Source organism: Littorina saxatilis, linkage group LG12, assembly GCF_037325665.1.
Source record: "Littorina saxatilis isolate snail1 linkage group LG12, US_GU_Lsax_2.0, whole genome shotgun sequence".
Classification (NCBI taxonomy): Eukaryota; Metazoa; Mollusca; class Gastropoda; order Littorinimorpha; family Littorinidae; genus Littorina; species Littorina saxatilis.
Window position 1 is genome coordinate 75530494 of NC_090256.1, and position 17163 is coordinate 75547656.

A 17163-nucleotide genomic window follows, 5' to 3' on the forward strand; every position below is an offset into this window, starting at 1 on the left:
GTGTGTGTGTGTGTGTGTGTGTGCGTGCATGTTTGTGTGTGCGTGCGTGTGTGTGTGTGTATGTGTGTCACTTGTGTGTGTGCGTGTGTGTATGTGTGTGTATGTGTGCGTGCATGTGTGTGTGTTTGTGTGTGTGTGTGCGTGCGTGCATGCGTGCGTGTATATGTGTGTGTTTTAAGGAATAGGTGATTCTTTCTGTCACTACAATTCAGTACATGTATGCTATTTTTCTTTCTATGTGCCTCTTTTTCTTTCTAGCACGCCATTTTTATCAGTATACTACATTTTGTTGTGACCCCAGACTGTAGTGACTGAGTGCGGGACTGGGTCCATTCAAACTGTCCATCTCTGCGACATCTGTAGCGGCTGGCCAGTCTTCATAGTTGATCAGGTCCAGTTCTCGCACCATCCGTTTGAAGTCAGCCTTAGTTTGTTCTCTGGTAAGGAAAACAGTGGATGTTCGTGTTGTTTGGTTTATGACCAGAACATGCCCCTAGTGGTTTTACCGTAAGGGCGTAAAATAACATTTATCATCACCCCAGATTTGACCAACTCTAAACCAAACCAAACCAGACTAACCAATACCAAACCAAACCAAACCAGACTAACCAATACCAAACCAAAGCAGACTAACCAATACCAAACCAAACCAAAGCAGACTAACCAATACCAAACCAAACCAAACCAGACTAACCAATACCAAACCAAACCAAACCAGACTAACCAATACCAAACCAAACCAAAGCAGACTAACCAATACCAAACCAAACCAAACCAGACTAACCAATACCAAACCAAACCAAAGCAGACTAACCAATACCAAACCAAACCAAAGCACCGCAATAGGCCTACACACTAAGAAAAACATACATATTAAAATCAATCAATCAACCAATCAACCAACCACAACCAATCAATCAATCAATTAACCAACCACAACCAATCAATCAATCAATCAACCAATCAATCGATCAATCGATCAATTAATCAGTCAACAAAATTAAATTCGAATACTTTGATATTCAAGTTCTTTTGGAAACTTGTAAAGCAAACGATCACAAACTAGACAATATCAGTTTCATTCTTCTTTGTGTATATGTCAGTATTTAATTGTGTTTGTCTGCTTGTTCGTCAAAAAAAAATTTGATAGTTTGTTTGTGTTGATTTCTACCGTTCTTCTGCAGTCCTAATGGAGAGATAGACCACCACAACGAAAGTGAGAGTGGTCAGAGTCAACATTCCTGCCACCCCCAACAGCGGTAACATGGACTCGTCCTCCAGCGAAGACATGTCTGAAAGTTATCACACAAGCAAATGGTGGTGCAGCTGATTCACATGCATTCACTCATGAATAATTTACATTATTATCAAGTTATTCATTTTGACTAAGCCTCTCAGAAAATCAACAAAAATGTAAATAATAAATATTAAATGGGATATAAAGAGTACATGGTAGGCTATGTGTCCAACTAGAAGGATGCGCTAATCCCATCTTAAAAACTCAACAATCTACATATGCATGATCAAATCAAGTCAAACCAGATCAACTTCATTGTCTCAAGCCTGAGGAATTAAAATGATGGTCCATAAAACGACAAACACAACACTACAACATCACAAGCATTTCAATACATGACGGCTAAGGTTTAAAAAGACTATTGAATAAACAATTCACTGCATACAAACGCTCTCGCCCTTAAGATGTAGACGATTTATTAGCATAAAATTAAGATTTACAAGATTATATTGTAGCTTAGACGAGAGGGAAGTTATCTTTCAGTTTTCGCTTACATATTTACCATCCACACTGAAATACCACCAGATGGGCGTTCTCCAGGTCACTGGGTGGCCGAGTGGTAACGCACTTGCGCTCGGAAGCGAGAGATTGCGAGTTCGACCCTGGGTCAGGGCGTTAGCAATTTTCTCCCCCCTTTCCTAACCTAGGTGGTGGGTTCAAGTGCTAGTCTTTCGGATGAGACGAAAAACCGAGGTCCCTTCGTGTACACTACATTGGGGGGTGCACGTTAAAGATCCCACGATTGACAAAAGGGTCTTTCCTGGCAAAATTGTATAGGCATAGATAAAAATGTCCACCAAAATACCCGTGTGACTTGGAATAATAGGCCGTGAAAAGTAGGATATGCGCCGAAATGGCTGCGATCTGCTGGCCGATGTGAATGCGTGATGTATTGTGTAAAAAAATTCCATCTCACACGGCATAAATAAATCCCTGCGCCTTGAATATATGTGCGCGATATAAATTGCATTAAAAAAAAATAATAATAAACAAAAAAATCCCTGCGCTTAGAACTGTACCCACGGAATACGCGCGATATAAGCCTCATATTGATTGATTGATTGATTGATTGATAATGCCCGACCTCGAAAATGATAATTGGGTTTGTTTGAAGAATATAATGCAGTACAAAACTGACTGTTCAACTCACTTAATTTCACAATTGACCGCAACGATGAATCGGGATCTCCTTCGCTCTTTGTAATCTTCTGCTAAGCTTACGCAAAGATGACGTCATGTCGGATTTCAAAACCAGATGACGTCATTCTACCACACATACCTAACTTACGGTTCCAATAATGAAACATTATCAGAGCGAACTGCATGTCTGCATGGCAAAAGAAAATTTAAGTTTGCCTGGAGCTCTGAAGTTGTACCCGCAAAGTTATCGTGGTCATGAACCACACTCTGGACAGCCATGACCGTAACGCGTCTTCTGTGCTCAGTTTAGACCAGCGCGGAACACGCACACACCCCCCCCCCCCCCCCCCCCCCCCCCTCTTGCCTTTTACGAATTTGCCATGTTTGTTTGTTCATGAGGTTGGAAAATTTTCCTCCCATTTTAAAATTCACTCCCATGTAAGTCCTGATTTTCTTTGGGTTTTGGTGGTCTTTGTTGATGTCGTTTCACCAACACTGAAAAACACAACAACACTTACAGCAACACAAAATTACAATTTGATAGAAAGATATGTTCGTGTAAACAATTCTAAAATAAAATTAAAAAACTGGATTTTTGTTCGGTTGTTTATTTTTGCACCACACTCGTCTTGGTTTAATGTATGCTACTTTAGACGGTGACTCTGGACGATGACTTGTTGAAACACATATGTTTTTGTAGCTGCGCGATTCAGATTCAGAACATTAATTCAGTGTACGGTCGTAGCGTCGAATGCAAGTTCCCAAGCTAGTCAGCGTTCGCGTTTTATCTCTCTAATTTATCATTTTCATTTCTGTGAGCGTTGTGGTGAATTAATGGAAATAAATTATCGTGAATTTGATTGTGAAAGACCTAAGCGGTTTCTTTTCACGTGTGAGGCATCGCGAGGAAGTGTGTGTGTGTGTGTGTGTGGTGTGTGTGATTTGTGAGCGTGTATCTTTTTGTACTCAATGAAGCAAACCAAATACACATTAATACCACAGACACAAAGACACATACCCAGACTTTGCTCCTTTTGACTGGGTGGCCGAGTGGTAACGCACTTGCGCTCGGAAGCGAGAGGTTGCGAGTTCGACCCTGGGTCAGGGCGTTAGCAATTTTCTCCCCCCTTTCCTAACCTAGGTGGTGGGTTCAAGTGCTAGTCTTTTGGATGAGACGAAAAACCGAGGTCCCTTCGTGTACACTACATTGGGGTGTGCACGTTAAAGATCCCACGATTGACAAAAGGGTCTTTCCTGGCAAAATTGTATAGGCATTGATAAAAATGTCCACCAAAATACCCGTGTGACTTGGAATAATAGGCCGTGAAAAGTAGGATATGCGCCGAAATGGCTGCGATCTGCTGGTCGATGTGAATGCGTGATGTATTGTGTAAAAAAATTCCATCTCACACGGCATAAATAAATCCCTGCGCCTTGAATATGTGCGCGATATAAATTGCATTAAAAAAATAATAATAATAAAAAAAAAAATCCCTGCGCTTAGAACTGTACCCACGGAATACGCGCGATATAAGCCTCATATTGATTGATTGATTGATTGTTCTTTCTCTCTTCCTTTCAGTCTTTCTTTCTTTTCGAAACGACGCGACTCTCATATATTCCAGGTCCCACGCTTTCGGGAACACAAAATATCAGCTTTGAGGATAGGTTTGTTTTTATTTTTATTTTTTTTAATTCTCCGCTGAAGAGAAAAACAAGTCGCGTAAGGCGAAATTACTACATTTAGTCAAGCTGTGGAACTCACAGAATGAAACTGAACGTAGTCCGCCGCTAGTGCAAAAGGCAGTGAAAGTGACGAGCCTGTTAGGTGCGGTAGCGGTTGCCGCTGTGCTTCATAGCACGCCGCTGTACCTCTCTTCGTTTTAACTTTCTGAGCGTGTTTTTAATCCAAACATATCATATCTATATGTTTTTGGAATCAGGAACCGACAAGGAATAAGATGAAATAGTTTTTAAAACGATTTCGGAAATTTAATTTTGATCATAATTTTTATATTTTTAATTTTCAGAGCTTGTTTTTAATCCGAATATAACATATTTATATGTTTTTGGAATCAGAACATGATGAAGAATAAAATAAAAGTAATTTTGGATCGTTTTATAAAAAAATAATTTTAATTACAATTTTCAGATTTTTAATGACCAAAGTCATTAATTAATTTGTAAGCCTCCATGCTGAAATGCAATACCGAAGTCCGGCCTTCGTCGAAGATTGCTTGGCCAAAATTTCAATCAATTTGATTGAAAATTGAGGGTGTGACAGTGCCGCCTCAACAGGCTTTTACAAAAAGCCGGATATGACGTCATAAAAGACATTTATCGAAAAAAGGAAAAAAACGTCTGGGGATATCATACCCAGAAACTCTCATGTAAAATTTCATAAAGATCGGTCCAGTAGTTTAGTCTGAATCGCTCTACACACACACACGCACAGACACACAAAACTTGACAAAATGTAAAAAGAGATGGGCGTGAATCAACCCTGCCACTGAAAGCCAGTCGGTGAACGCCGCATTATGTATTGTGCGACAAGTGTGGGGTGACAGCGACTTCACTTCACCGGTGGGGGACCGTGTGAGTGCTTATCCAAGGTGAGGGCCCCAAAGGGGGGGTATCATCACGATCACGGGAAGGGAAATTTTAGCTTTCACGATCACAGTTACCTTGATTTTTGTTTTCACGATCACAAACACCTTGACGAATAGAGGATCATAGAGTGATACAGCTGTGAAAAATGTACGTTGAAAATAAAATGCTTTGCAATAATGCCCATTACGATCACGAAAACAAATGACGACCACGATCACGAGACTTGATTTTTTTGTCATCACGGATCATGGGCAAAGTCCCATCACGATCACAGAAATGGAAATTTCGGCAATCACGGTCACAGAAAGGTCAAAAAACGCCAATCACGATCACGATTTTAAACCCTTTGGGGCCCTCCAAGGTCGTACACTACACCGCACGGTGTGGGGGCATATTTTACGCCCCCGTGAAAACGACTCTATTATGCGCTGTAATTTGACGCTGGCTGTGACATGTTTCAGGCTGAATAAAACCAAGGCAGGCATTCTGTTTTCAAGTCAGGAGTGGTGATAACGCCATACTTGCATTCATTCTGATATAAACCAAAGGTAGCGATGAATGAAACTGTTTATTGATAAAAAGGAATATTTATACAAAAACAAACAAAACAATTTTTTTTAACGAAATCATATCAAATATACATAGGAAAGAAACAATTAGGGTAAAAGTACTTCAGGTATCGACCGCCAATGGGCTTTCATAAAATAATACATCCATTGATTCTTTCTAAAATAGTATTAATAATATATCCATTGTGTCTTTCCAAAATAACCCGGTAGTGTGTGAGTGTGTGTGTGTGTGTGGTGTGTGTGTGGTGTGTGTGTGGGGGGAGGGGGTGGGGGGCGGTGTGGAATTTGAATTTGTTTTAACTTTCCTGAAATTCTGTCAGCATGTTTTACATGTCTTTATAGGTAGCGATGGTCGTGAACAAAAATATTAAAATGTGATGCAAATTTAGCAAAAACAATTACACAAGCAACAAAGCAGGCATTCCCATGAATAACAAATTAACGAGAGAAATTATGTAAAAAGGATGAAAAGCAAAAACTCTTAAAATTCTTTTAGCAGGAGTAACAGGGTCATATTTCATGTAAACTCTAGTAAAGCGATGGAAGTAAAGTACAGTAAAATTAAGCATAGCGTAACGTCAAGTTATGGTTTACAGAACGATTTAAATCTTTGCTTGTGCATGAGCCAAAACACAAATCCATGTATATATCACATTTACATAATAAAGTTGTATTGATGAATTGAATAGAAAAATTGAATACACAGCACATTTGAAGATGAATGTACTGTCGGAGTGTTTAGCGCATCTGTCAATCAACCAACCAACCAATCAATCAATCTATCAATCAATCAATCAATCAATTAATCAATTAATCAATCAATCAATCATTCAAACAATCATTCAAACAACCAATCAACGAGACTTTTAAGTCAGCAGGCAAACGTACACTAAAGCAAAAGATGCTGATCTGAAAAGTCTGCATGGTGTACTGAACCATTTCGGGGAGGCATGCACAAAGCAAGGAAAGGAAGCGTTAAGGGCCTCAGTAAATAAAAAAATAATTTCCGTCTAACTCATTCTGCCGGTTAAACAATCGAATATCTCTGGACATGTTTCTTGTTTTCCTTGAACAGGGAGGGGGCATAAGCGTGAAATCTGAAGAAACGCACTGACCAACGGTTGCCTCCCTTGTACTACACAGGCGCTGGAATAAACTGTGTATGAATCTCTGGTGCATGGAAAATCTTGTCAGGAATCCTTTTTAGACCAATGACATTTCCATCTATTTCTAAGTATCGATTTTTTCTCATCCAGAGCTATGTGGAAAGTGACTGAAAAGGAAGACCAACAAGGCGGTGTCAACTTGCATTAAATTTTGACAGTGCTATAAATCATGCTCAGGTGTCAGCTTTAGATTTAGAAACCTCTCTCAAAGCCAACACCTACGATGCTAAAAGGAAACCCATAATCTGTGTATGCTCATTTTTTTTTATTGATTTTTTCCCACCAATACTTTTAGAAGCCGTTGGGTAGGGCCGCTAACGAAAAATTGAGCTGCAAACTTGTTCATCTTCGTTTCGATAGTCTACCGTGGTTGTATTTTTACGGGAGGCATCTATGCATACGCACCGCCTAGAAACGGAGTCGTCATCAAAACATGGCTGACACGTTGGACATGGAGCGCCCACTCTCAACAAAATATGAAGGTTCCATCAGATCTATGGTGTTTTGCACACTTTGTGCATGCATCGGAGCGCTCAACTTCGGCTTCACCATCGGCTACAGCTCTCCGGCTATCCCAAGCATGGTGAAACATGGCGTTCTGAAAGAGGAAGACGCTGGCTGGTTCGGTTCCTTGATGACAGTTGGAGCACTGTTCGGGGGACCGCTGAGCGGTTGGTTTATCGAGAAGCTAGGACGTAAGCGAACCATCTTCCTGTCTTCCCTGCCCTTCTTGTTCGGTTATGGTTCGATGATCGCAGCACAGTCCGTGACATACCTGTTCGTGGGGCGCTTTCTCACTGGCATCGGCAGCGGAATGGTGACCGTGTGTGTGCCGATGTACGTTGCGGAGATCTCTACGAAGTCCAGACGTGGGGTCCTGGGTTCATGCGTCCAGCTCCTCATCGTCATCGGTATCTGCGCCGCTTACATCCTTGGGCTGGATTACGAGTGGAAGGAGATGGCACACGCCGCCCTCGTGCCCGCAGTGCTGTCTGCTGTCGGCGCCTGCATGATCCCAGAAACACCACGCTGGTTGCTGGGGAGGAATCGCAAAGTGGATGCCCGGCAAGCACTGGCAGCGGTACGTGACCCCCATGCTGACGTGCAAGAAGAACTGAGGGACATTGAGGAAGGGCTTGACACACAGGAAGAGATGTCCTGGTCAGAGTTTTTTGGCAGAGATGAACTGAAGCGCCCACTGTTTCTTTGCCTGGTGATCATGATGTGCCAGCAGTTCAGTGGCATCAACGCTATCATGTTCTATACCGTCTCTATCTTCAATACAGCCATTCCCGACATGGCCTACGCAGCCACAGTGCTGATCGGACTGGTGCAGGTATTCGCTACACTATTAGCCTGCTTCCTGATGGATCGAACAGGGCGCAAAAAACTCCTTATCCTGGCTGGGATCATCATGGCAGTGACACTCTTTGCCTTTGGACTTTACTACAAGCTGTCTGCTCAGAAATTGCTGCCAGAGGTTTTAAACATGTGGCTGCCAGTTGTCTGCCTGACACTGTACATTGTGGGCTTCTCTCTGGGTTGGGGACCCATTCCAATGCTGATTATGTCAGAGATCTTTCCTGCTCGAGGCAGAGGCATGGCTGGAGGCATCGCCATCTTCTTCAACTGGCTGACGGGGTTCTTCGTCACTAAGGAGTTCATGACCCTTCAAGCTGTGCTGGGACAAGATGGTGTCTTCTACTTCTTCGGCTCCTGCTGTGTCTTCAGTGTGTGGTTCGTCTACAAGTACCTTCCAGAGACCAAAGGCAAATCTCTGGAAGACATTGAGTTGTACTTTTTGGGACGAAGTACTGTCAAAGTGTAACGGACAGATGGACATCATTTCAGAGATCCTGCATACTTCAGTATATATTTGTGCTGTAAATTGTGTAGTTGACATCATCATCTCAGATACAGAGATTGTGTGTGTGTGTGTGTGCGCCGGTGTGTGCCTGTGTGTGTGTGTATACATTTTTTGTGTGTGCAGGGGCTCAAATCCACGTTGGACATCGGACATACACGGATTTATTTTCCCAGTGTCCTATACATTTTTCATGCAAGAGGACATACATGATCTAACATACATGTCCAATTGTTTTTGTCACAAAGTGGTCATTGTCCGATTGTGCTTTCATTTGATCTGGACTTTGTCAGTACTTTCCAATTATAGGTAGTTTGATTTGCTATTTTATTGATGTTTTGCGAAGCGATGTGTCTCTCCAAGCAGACGAAACTTGGGGAGACTTTATGTGGTTTTTATATAGAGAAGAGCTTCCAAGGGTCGCAACTCTGAATGCTCCAAGCCGGTTGACAGTTGCCTCTCTTTGCGGTTTTTTTCCGAAAAAGCACAAGACTTGCTCAGTGTGCCGTCACACTCCCACTGGTCCCAAACCACACAGCGGATGTTGAGAAGTGTTTCTCAGTGCAGAATATGATCTGCATGGCATTGAGAAATACAATCACACCTGAGAACCAAGACATGCTCATGCGTGTGTACCTGGAGGGGCCAAAGGATGACATTAAAAAAATAACAGTGGGTGGAAATGTGGGCATCCACCAGTAAGCGCATGCTCCTCAGCAAGAGAAAGGAACAATCACAGTGAATTGTTGTCATTAGCTCACAGACTTCTTCTTCTCCTTGGCGTTCGCAGTTAGCTCAGAGACAGAACAACACGTTTTTATTACTTTGATTTGTTCTGTTACCTGTTTGCCAAGAAAATTATGTTATTTTTTCTGTTACCTTCTCTTACCTTTGTGACAAGAAAATAGTCAAGTTTAATTAAATTTATGTTTTGTTGTGAGAAAAAAAAAGTCCTATTGATTTATTTTTGTTCAGGACAAATGTCCTATCACTTTTGCATTGTCCAGGACATTTGTCCTATGCCACTCTCATGGATTGTGAACCCCTGTGTGTGTGTATGTGAGCTCTGATTGGTAAGTGTAACACTAACAGAGCTGCAATGAGTTTCCTAAGTATGGTGATTATTAATTTGGTTGTGTGGGTCCACTGGTGGATGAGTTTAAAAAAGAGTATTAAAATATGAAAGCCATGCCATAGATCGTAGAACAAGATAGCGTATAAATCATACATGCTTGGGTTTGTTTGATACTGTATGAGTTCTGCATGACATTAATTTGAAAAGAAACAATTAAATTCTGAAAAGGTTTTATATTATATTTATAAGTCTATTAGATAGTGTAGATCTATCTATCTATGCATACAGTTTTATTAGCACAATCATTTCTAACCAAATTTGTGTTCTTTGAGGGTAGAACTTTGTGTTTGAAATGTTCTTTGACTTTGAGGGTAGAAATTTGTGTTCAGATAAAATGACAGAGGGATTGAATGGGATGTGATGGTTTGTGTACATATGATGTTATCAGGTTACAACAGAATTGTATTAAAACTTGTACCTTGATTTTGTCAGATTTGTGGGACTTGACATTACAGTCAATTACAGTGGAACCCTCCTTTTACGACCATGAAAAATAATGAGAGAAAATCAGGGTTTAAGTTTTAACCTTCACCGGATCACGCGCTGGACTACACACTCCGGATGACACTTTTCAAAGAAGGATTCAACGTAAAAAGTATGGGTCGTACACGACCCACGCCATCTGAATAGGGATAAACATTTTGCCGCCTCTTTGCAGAGTATGGGTCGTACACGACCCACGCCATCCGAATAAGGATAAACAACGTAACATTCCTTACGTAATTCCATATGGGTCGTCCACGACCCACATCATCCGGACTGTGTAGTTCAAATTATGTCATCGTTTATTTGTTTGTTTACAAAGATAATCTTTCAAAAAATGGACGATGGAAGGGTCATATGGTGATTAGAGATTACATGAAGTCTCAATTAAAAACTCCAAAGAGTTTCAGAGATAAAGTCGATTTTGTGAGGCTCTGGGTCGTCCACGGCCCACGAAGTACGGTGAAGGTTGAAAGGGAGAGGATCTTAAATTCAGGTAAATGCATAGACGTCATGAAAAGAAAATGTAAAAACCACAAGGTATTAAAAGGAAGTACCGTATTTGACGGACTACAAGCCGCGACTTTTTTTAAAAAAAAATCGCATTGCGGCTTATAAAAAGATGCGGCTAAAACGTTACCTAAACTTGAATAGCATTCACCTAATGGAAGTCGCCGCGGATTTTCATTTCGCTCGATTAGCGATTACCGGTACTTTATATTAGCTCTCTACTCAAGACTCGGCGCTTTTCTCTTTCTTTCGCGAATCTTCGTTTGTCAACAAGTCGTCGTGACAAGATAGTGTACAGAGAAACACCGGATGTATCAGGATCTCGCGCGCGCGAGATTTCGTTTGTTTGTGTCTCGCGATAGTTGGAGGAGCGAGAGCCGCCATGTTTTGTTTTCGTCTGCTCGAAATGTGCGCAAAAGTCGTAAATCATCCCAAAAAAGCTTATTCCGGGCGGAACTACATGTGTGTGTTGGTTACAAATTGTGTGTGTGATATTTTTCTTCAAACTTTTTCACTTTTCTTCTTTGTTTCACTTGTTTATTCTCGGAGCCGATTTCGCCAAATACCGTACTTTCGTTTGCCTGTTTGTTTTGATTGATTGACACGATCTGATTATATTTTTTTCGACGGCGGCTAATATAGTGACGCGGCCTATACGTGGCTCGTCCCAATTTTTTTGTTAAAAGTTGGGGGTGCGGCTTATAAAACGGTGCGTCTTGTAATCCGTCAAATACGGTACATGTAGTTGTTAAATTATAGTGTCATAAAGCATGGGTTCCACCGTACCTTATTTATTGTTGTTGTTTTGAGGTTCCACTGTACCTTATTTGTTGTTGTTGTTTTCAGGTCTTTTTTCATTTGTGTACATTTTAAGTGCGCTGGTGTACCTTTAGGTGCACCTATGTGCTCGTGGGAAGGCTTGTGGAAGGAGCGCACAAGTTCGCTTCATTACTCTCTTTGGTCGGTTTACTATTTAGTATTAGGCAGTGCTTTTGGGTATAGGTCATTTCAATAAGTGTGATGAACTGTCTAGATTGGATTCAGAAACTTCTGGTGTAGAATTTACAGGATTCAAAAGCCTTCAGTAAGAACAGGTGAATGGTATGAGAATGTGTCAACATGTACTGTAGGAAAAATATACGTTATTTGCGTGTTTGACCAAAATATGACATTTTACACAGATCGAGACAGTCATTGTTCTCCGAGACCTAGCTAGCGCGGTAGCTAGCGCGGTCGAGGTGAACAATGACTGTCGAGATCTGTGTAAAATGGCATATTTTGGTCAAACACGCAAATAACATTTATGTATCGATCGAATTCCTTTCAGGTACTATGACTTTGTTGTTGTTTTGACGATTGAACGAGCACACACACACACACATGCAATCAAACACATAAGCTTCATATTTGGGCGTTTCAGGTTGACCGAAACTTCAAAGGAACTACAAAACACACGTCATGTACTGACTTTGTTGTTGTTTTGACATTGAACAGCACACACACATGCAATCAAACACATGACGTGTGTTTTGTAGTTCCTTTAAAGTTTCGGTCAACCTGAAACGCCCAATTATAAAGTTTTGTAGGCCTCTGACGTCACATGGCTCAAAGAAGGGAAATCCAATGTCCAATCGATACATTTCATGTTATGTTTAATGCCAATAGTTTAATTATACTGCGGTAAGTGGAAGTTTTGTTGGTTTGTCTTAAGTTTTATCAGTGTCTTTTTTTTTCTTCTTTTTTTGGGTGGGGATGATCTAACATGACTGAATGAGTTCAGCTGCACACATTTACTACACAAAATAATTGAAGTATCAGTTAATCATATTTTTATGCATGCACATGCAGTTCAATCGTTAGCAGTACCACCAGCACATTCAGCTGCAGATGTGTCAGTGTTGACAGTTATACTTAGTCATTCGACCTCATTGTCAGCAAGCTGTCAATGTGTCACAGAAACCTTTTGCCCCCAGGAAAAGCAGGAAAAGTTGACTAGAATTTGATCTGTGTTTTGCGGTTTGTTTTGTTCACAGTTAAATTACTGTTTACAAGACTTTAATGATCACATGTGCTGGTTTTTTGCTTGTTGAAATGCTGTTATCCCCTTCTGTACTTACAGGTTTTGTCACATAGATCTAATAAGGCCAACAACAAAAAATAGTCTGTTTACGGTAACATAGACCAAAAAAATAGGGTCAGTAGGTCGGGATATTTTTGTTTTTTTCCCCAAAAAAATCATATTTGTACGTTATTTTGCCAAAAAAAACAAAAATATAATTTTTTTTTTCTTTTTTTTTTCTTCCCAAATGCCAAAAAAAAGTCTAGGGTCGCGCGAAAAAAATAGGGTCGGTCGGGTTACCGTAAACAGACTATTTTTTTTTGTTGGCCTAATAGACACATTCATAAAATAGACTGAACATTTAGCAGCGATTCTTAGCAGTGATGATATTTCCGTTGACACTGACAGTCCAGCAATTCAACCATTAACTGAACATACTATACTGTGTACAGTAACAGAGTTTAAAATTACCTTGTGTTGCATCCTATTACAAAATAAAAATAAACCAGCACAGGGTTGCATGGTAACTAACTCACAAGTGTTGCTACGGTAGATGCAAATGGTATTTAATTTGTTATCTGTACACTGATATTTTTTATGTTTGCATGAACTACAGTGTCCCGCAGTGGGGCACTGCGGTTATGAAATTAAAGGCCCCTCCTGTTTTTGGAACCGCAGGAGCTTTCTAGTTTGCTGTTAGGTAGATTTTTGGTTCCTCTTTCCTGTCATGCTCTCTTTTTCTTCATGAATTCTTTTCTTTTTTCTGCCTTCTTGCTCATTCACCTGTATTTTTTCCAAAAATCTCTTCTCTTGCCGCTTGTCTCGCGATTCATGTATAGTTTAATCTGTTAGTGTCCTGATGTAAGTCCAGCAGTAGATAGGTTAAGCCTATTTTAACATACTGGAAACTGGTAATCTTCCAGTAGGTATTAATTTAGTTTTACTAAAGCCTGCTGGGACACAAGTAATGGGTTAGTGCATTTGTAAACAGGAATCGCTTGACAAGTGGCCCCCTTCATCCCCCCCTTCCTCGTCCTGATATGGCTCTGCGTGGTCGGCTGGACGTTAAGCAACAAATAAACAAACAAACAAAAGAACTACAGTGGTACTTGTGTGGTGAGGCCCTAGCTTACGATATGACTTATGAGGACAACCCCTTTGAAAGGACATCCCTTGTTGTCCCTACGTCTATCATTGCAGGTATCTCTACCAATACCTTTTATCACAGGCCACCTGCAATGTAGGGACACATTTGGGTGGTTCAAAGGGCGTCCTTTCATTGCAGGTATCACATTATCTTATTTATTGGAAAAATGGCTTTCATGGACATGGGATAATGCTGGAAGTTGTGTTTTGGGAAAAAATTTTTGCTATTGCATGCTTCGAGTTTTGTTTTGAACTTGTTTGTTCATCGAAATAGACTCCATTTCAATATTTATATTTCTGTTGTTGTTATGTTTTTGTTGTTGTTTTTGTTGTTTTTTTCCTTTATTTTCATTTTGAAAATGAGTCTTTTGTTGTTGTTTTATTTAAAGATCTTTGCGATGACATCAGTACTGTTATTTTGATGTTACACCCTTGTAACACCAATACGTCGTTCCACAGGTGCTAACATCACACTTTGAAATGCAACTCTAAACTTATTGGTTGACTTGTTTCTTGTGATAGCAGTTCTGTGATTTTCTCTGATTTAACCGTAATTGCTGTTGTTGTCTTTTTCCCTCGTTTTGCTGTCTTCATAGAGACAAACGCAGAACAGGGTGTCTGCTTTGTTCCTTACAGCTTCATCTTCCCAAGTTGATATCACACGTATTTTCAGTTGTTTCAATGGCTCAGTGTCAGTAGCTCTGCTTTAAGTCTCAATTTCTGCAGCTGAATATTCCCATGCTCCTTAAGACTGTGTGAATATTGTGCTATGGGGAATATGATTATTAGCTTGTTTCCACATAGAATAATCTTCCCTTTATCAACATCATACCCTTATGTATTTGCATTATTCAACTAGTTTTGGGAAGTTGTAGTTTTAGCTCAAAGATTCCTTCCTTGTATAAACTATAAAGTAGACAGACAATGTCTAGCAACTTACACAGGCAATCTACCATTTAGACACATCTTATAATATTGTACAGCCTGGAAGCTTACATACTTCAGGGAGCATGAATTTGCTATTACATGTACCAGTACACATAGTTAATAGACGTCATTCCTTGGAGTGTGTACAATTGCCAAGGCTGACAACAGTCGAAATTCAGATGTGGATTGAGCAGTGAATGCAAGCTGGGACAGGGAAGAAAAAAAAGTTGGGACACCCAAAATATAAAACATAAAAATGTAATGTCTGTTACCTGTGACAGAAGTGTAAAATACAGTACAAGTATTCCATCAACTTGGCATGCTGGCCACAGACTTGTTATACAGTTGCCTAACTGCCAGCTTTGTCATGCTTAGCGTTAGTTGACATTTTCCCCAAGACTAGCTGTTTGGTGTTGCTACCCGAAGTTTAAAGAAAGCAGACCTGTTTACACTACACATTGAGCGTAGTAAACTACGAATTTGAATAATATACTACGCAACTACGCAAGTCTGTCGTTTTCTACGCAAACGGTATTTAAAAAAAAAAAATTAAATGTTTTTTTTTTTGTTTTTTTTTCGTTTTTCCCGTCTTTACATCTGTTCCTTGTCCCGTTGTGCTCTCACACCGCCCCGTCCCTGCACGCAAACGGTATTGTTTCGGCTATGCATATCACAATCCGTAATTTTCTTCATCTCCCTTGACCGATCCATTTTCCAATCCATGTTTTCGGCCAGCAGTCGTTTGCTGCGTGCAGCGCGTAAAGCGCCCACGGGCGTTGCGTTGTAGCTTGTTAATGCCGAATAGGCTTCTCCAAGCAAATGCCGGGCACAACTGAAAGCGTTACTGCCAAACCATGCGGGCGTTTCGACACAATGGCTGAACGCAGAGCACACGAAAGTGAAGATGAGAACTGTGAAGAAAATGACTCCGAAAGGCCACCGACCAAAAAGAAAAAGACTAGCAATGCGCCGAACCAAGTCTTTCTGCCAAAATATCATCAGGACTACCCATGCCTTGTCTTCGCGGAAAGGAAAACATCATGCTCATTGCACTGTCTGCAATTCCCATTTTTCCGTCAGTCAATCAATACATGTGGTAAAAAGTAGCAATCATTGTTCTTGTTGTTGTGATAGGTCGACGAGAAATTCTACACATTCAATTACAAAACTACACATTTGCCTCATTTTGCTCCCAGAAAATACACATGCAATGTTTTAGGGGTAAACAGGTCTGAGAAAGCTTTCTTCCATTGTAGCACATCTTTTAAATCCCCATACACCTTCCCAGGCTTTTACGTGCACTTAAAGGCCGTTCTTCCTCTGGCGCACAAACCAAACATCTACAACCAGGGGTCTTTCTGTGCAGAATAGTTTGTTTAATTTTGTTGTTGCTTCTTCTTCTTCTGCGTTCGTGGGCTGAAACTCCCACGTACACTCGTGTTTTTTGCACGAGTGGAATTTTACGTGTATGACCGTTTTTTACCCCACCATTTAGGCAGCCATACGCCGTTTTCGGAGGATTTTGTTGTTGCTGATTTAGTTGTGTAACCAACACGAGTGTCAACCTAGAACATTAGTTTAGCACATGTCAGAACCTCACTTTGCACAGAAAACAGCCATGCTGCTGTCTTTTTGAAATTATGTGTCAAAGTAGAAATATGCTCATGTCCCATATATATATTTCAAAGCCTGTATATAGGTCTTGTTGTGGTGTACAAGATCTTTTACATGGGAATTAAGGTTCTTTTAAATCATTGTAAGCATGCTCAAGAGAATGAAAGTATCCTAGCACTTGCTTCTGCAATATGGATCCAATATGTTATACATATCGTCGGTGAAATTGTGGGACCTCGTAAGAGACTTGGTAAATGACTTGGTAAGTGACTTGGTAAGTGACTTGGCGCCAAGAGTCACTTCCGAGGTCCCACAATTTCACCGACGATATTTGCATCATTCCTTTGTGAGTATAGTGGCTGTTCATCTTGTGATAAAGTTGTGCTAATTGGGTTTCTTCAGTATTTTTGAGGTTGAGAATTTCCAGCTGTCTTTGGCAGCATTGTTTGATTAAAAATGTGATTTCTGTGCATATATATAGACGCTGTTCATTTCTTGCATAATGCGTGTATACTTCATAAACACTAGCAGCCAAAAACTTCATCATGATGATCACCCCCCGCGGGTTAGGGGGAAGAATTTACCCGATGCTCCCCAGCATGTCGTAAGAGGCGACTAACGGATTCTGTTTCTCTTTTTACCC

At 40.6% G+C, this 17163-nt stretch overlaps 1 protein-coding gene and 1 long non-coding RNA gene across 2 annotated transcripts; one reads left to right on the top strand and one right to left on the bottom strand.

Annotated features, from left to right (window-relative positions):
• Window positions 1–288: 288 nt before the first annotated feature.
• On the bottom strand, window positions 289–2627 carry LOC138983354 (uncharacterized). The gene is made up of 3 exons (XR_011461094.1): window positions 2448–2627; window positions 1172–1292; window positions 289–437 (listed from the first exon to the last, which is right to left on the bottom strand). It is a non-coding gene; the product is annotated as an uncharacterized lncRNA (long non-coding RNA).
• A 4231-nt stretch (window positions 2628–6858) lies between these two features.
• LOC138982777 (solute carrier family 2, facilitated glucose transporter member 8-like) lies at window positions 6859–11155 on the top strand. The gene has a single exon (XM_070356108.1). It carries the CDS (start codon window positions 7216–7218, stop codon window positions 8608–8610), a length of 1395 nt encoding a protein of 464 aa, XP_070212209.1. The 5' UTR covers window positions 6859–7215; the 3' UTR covers window positions 8611–11155.
• The last annotated feature ends 6008 nt before the right edge of the window (window positions 11156–17163 follow it).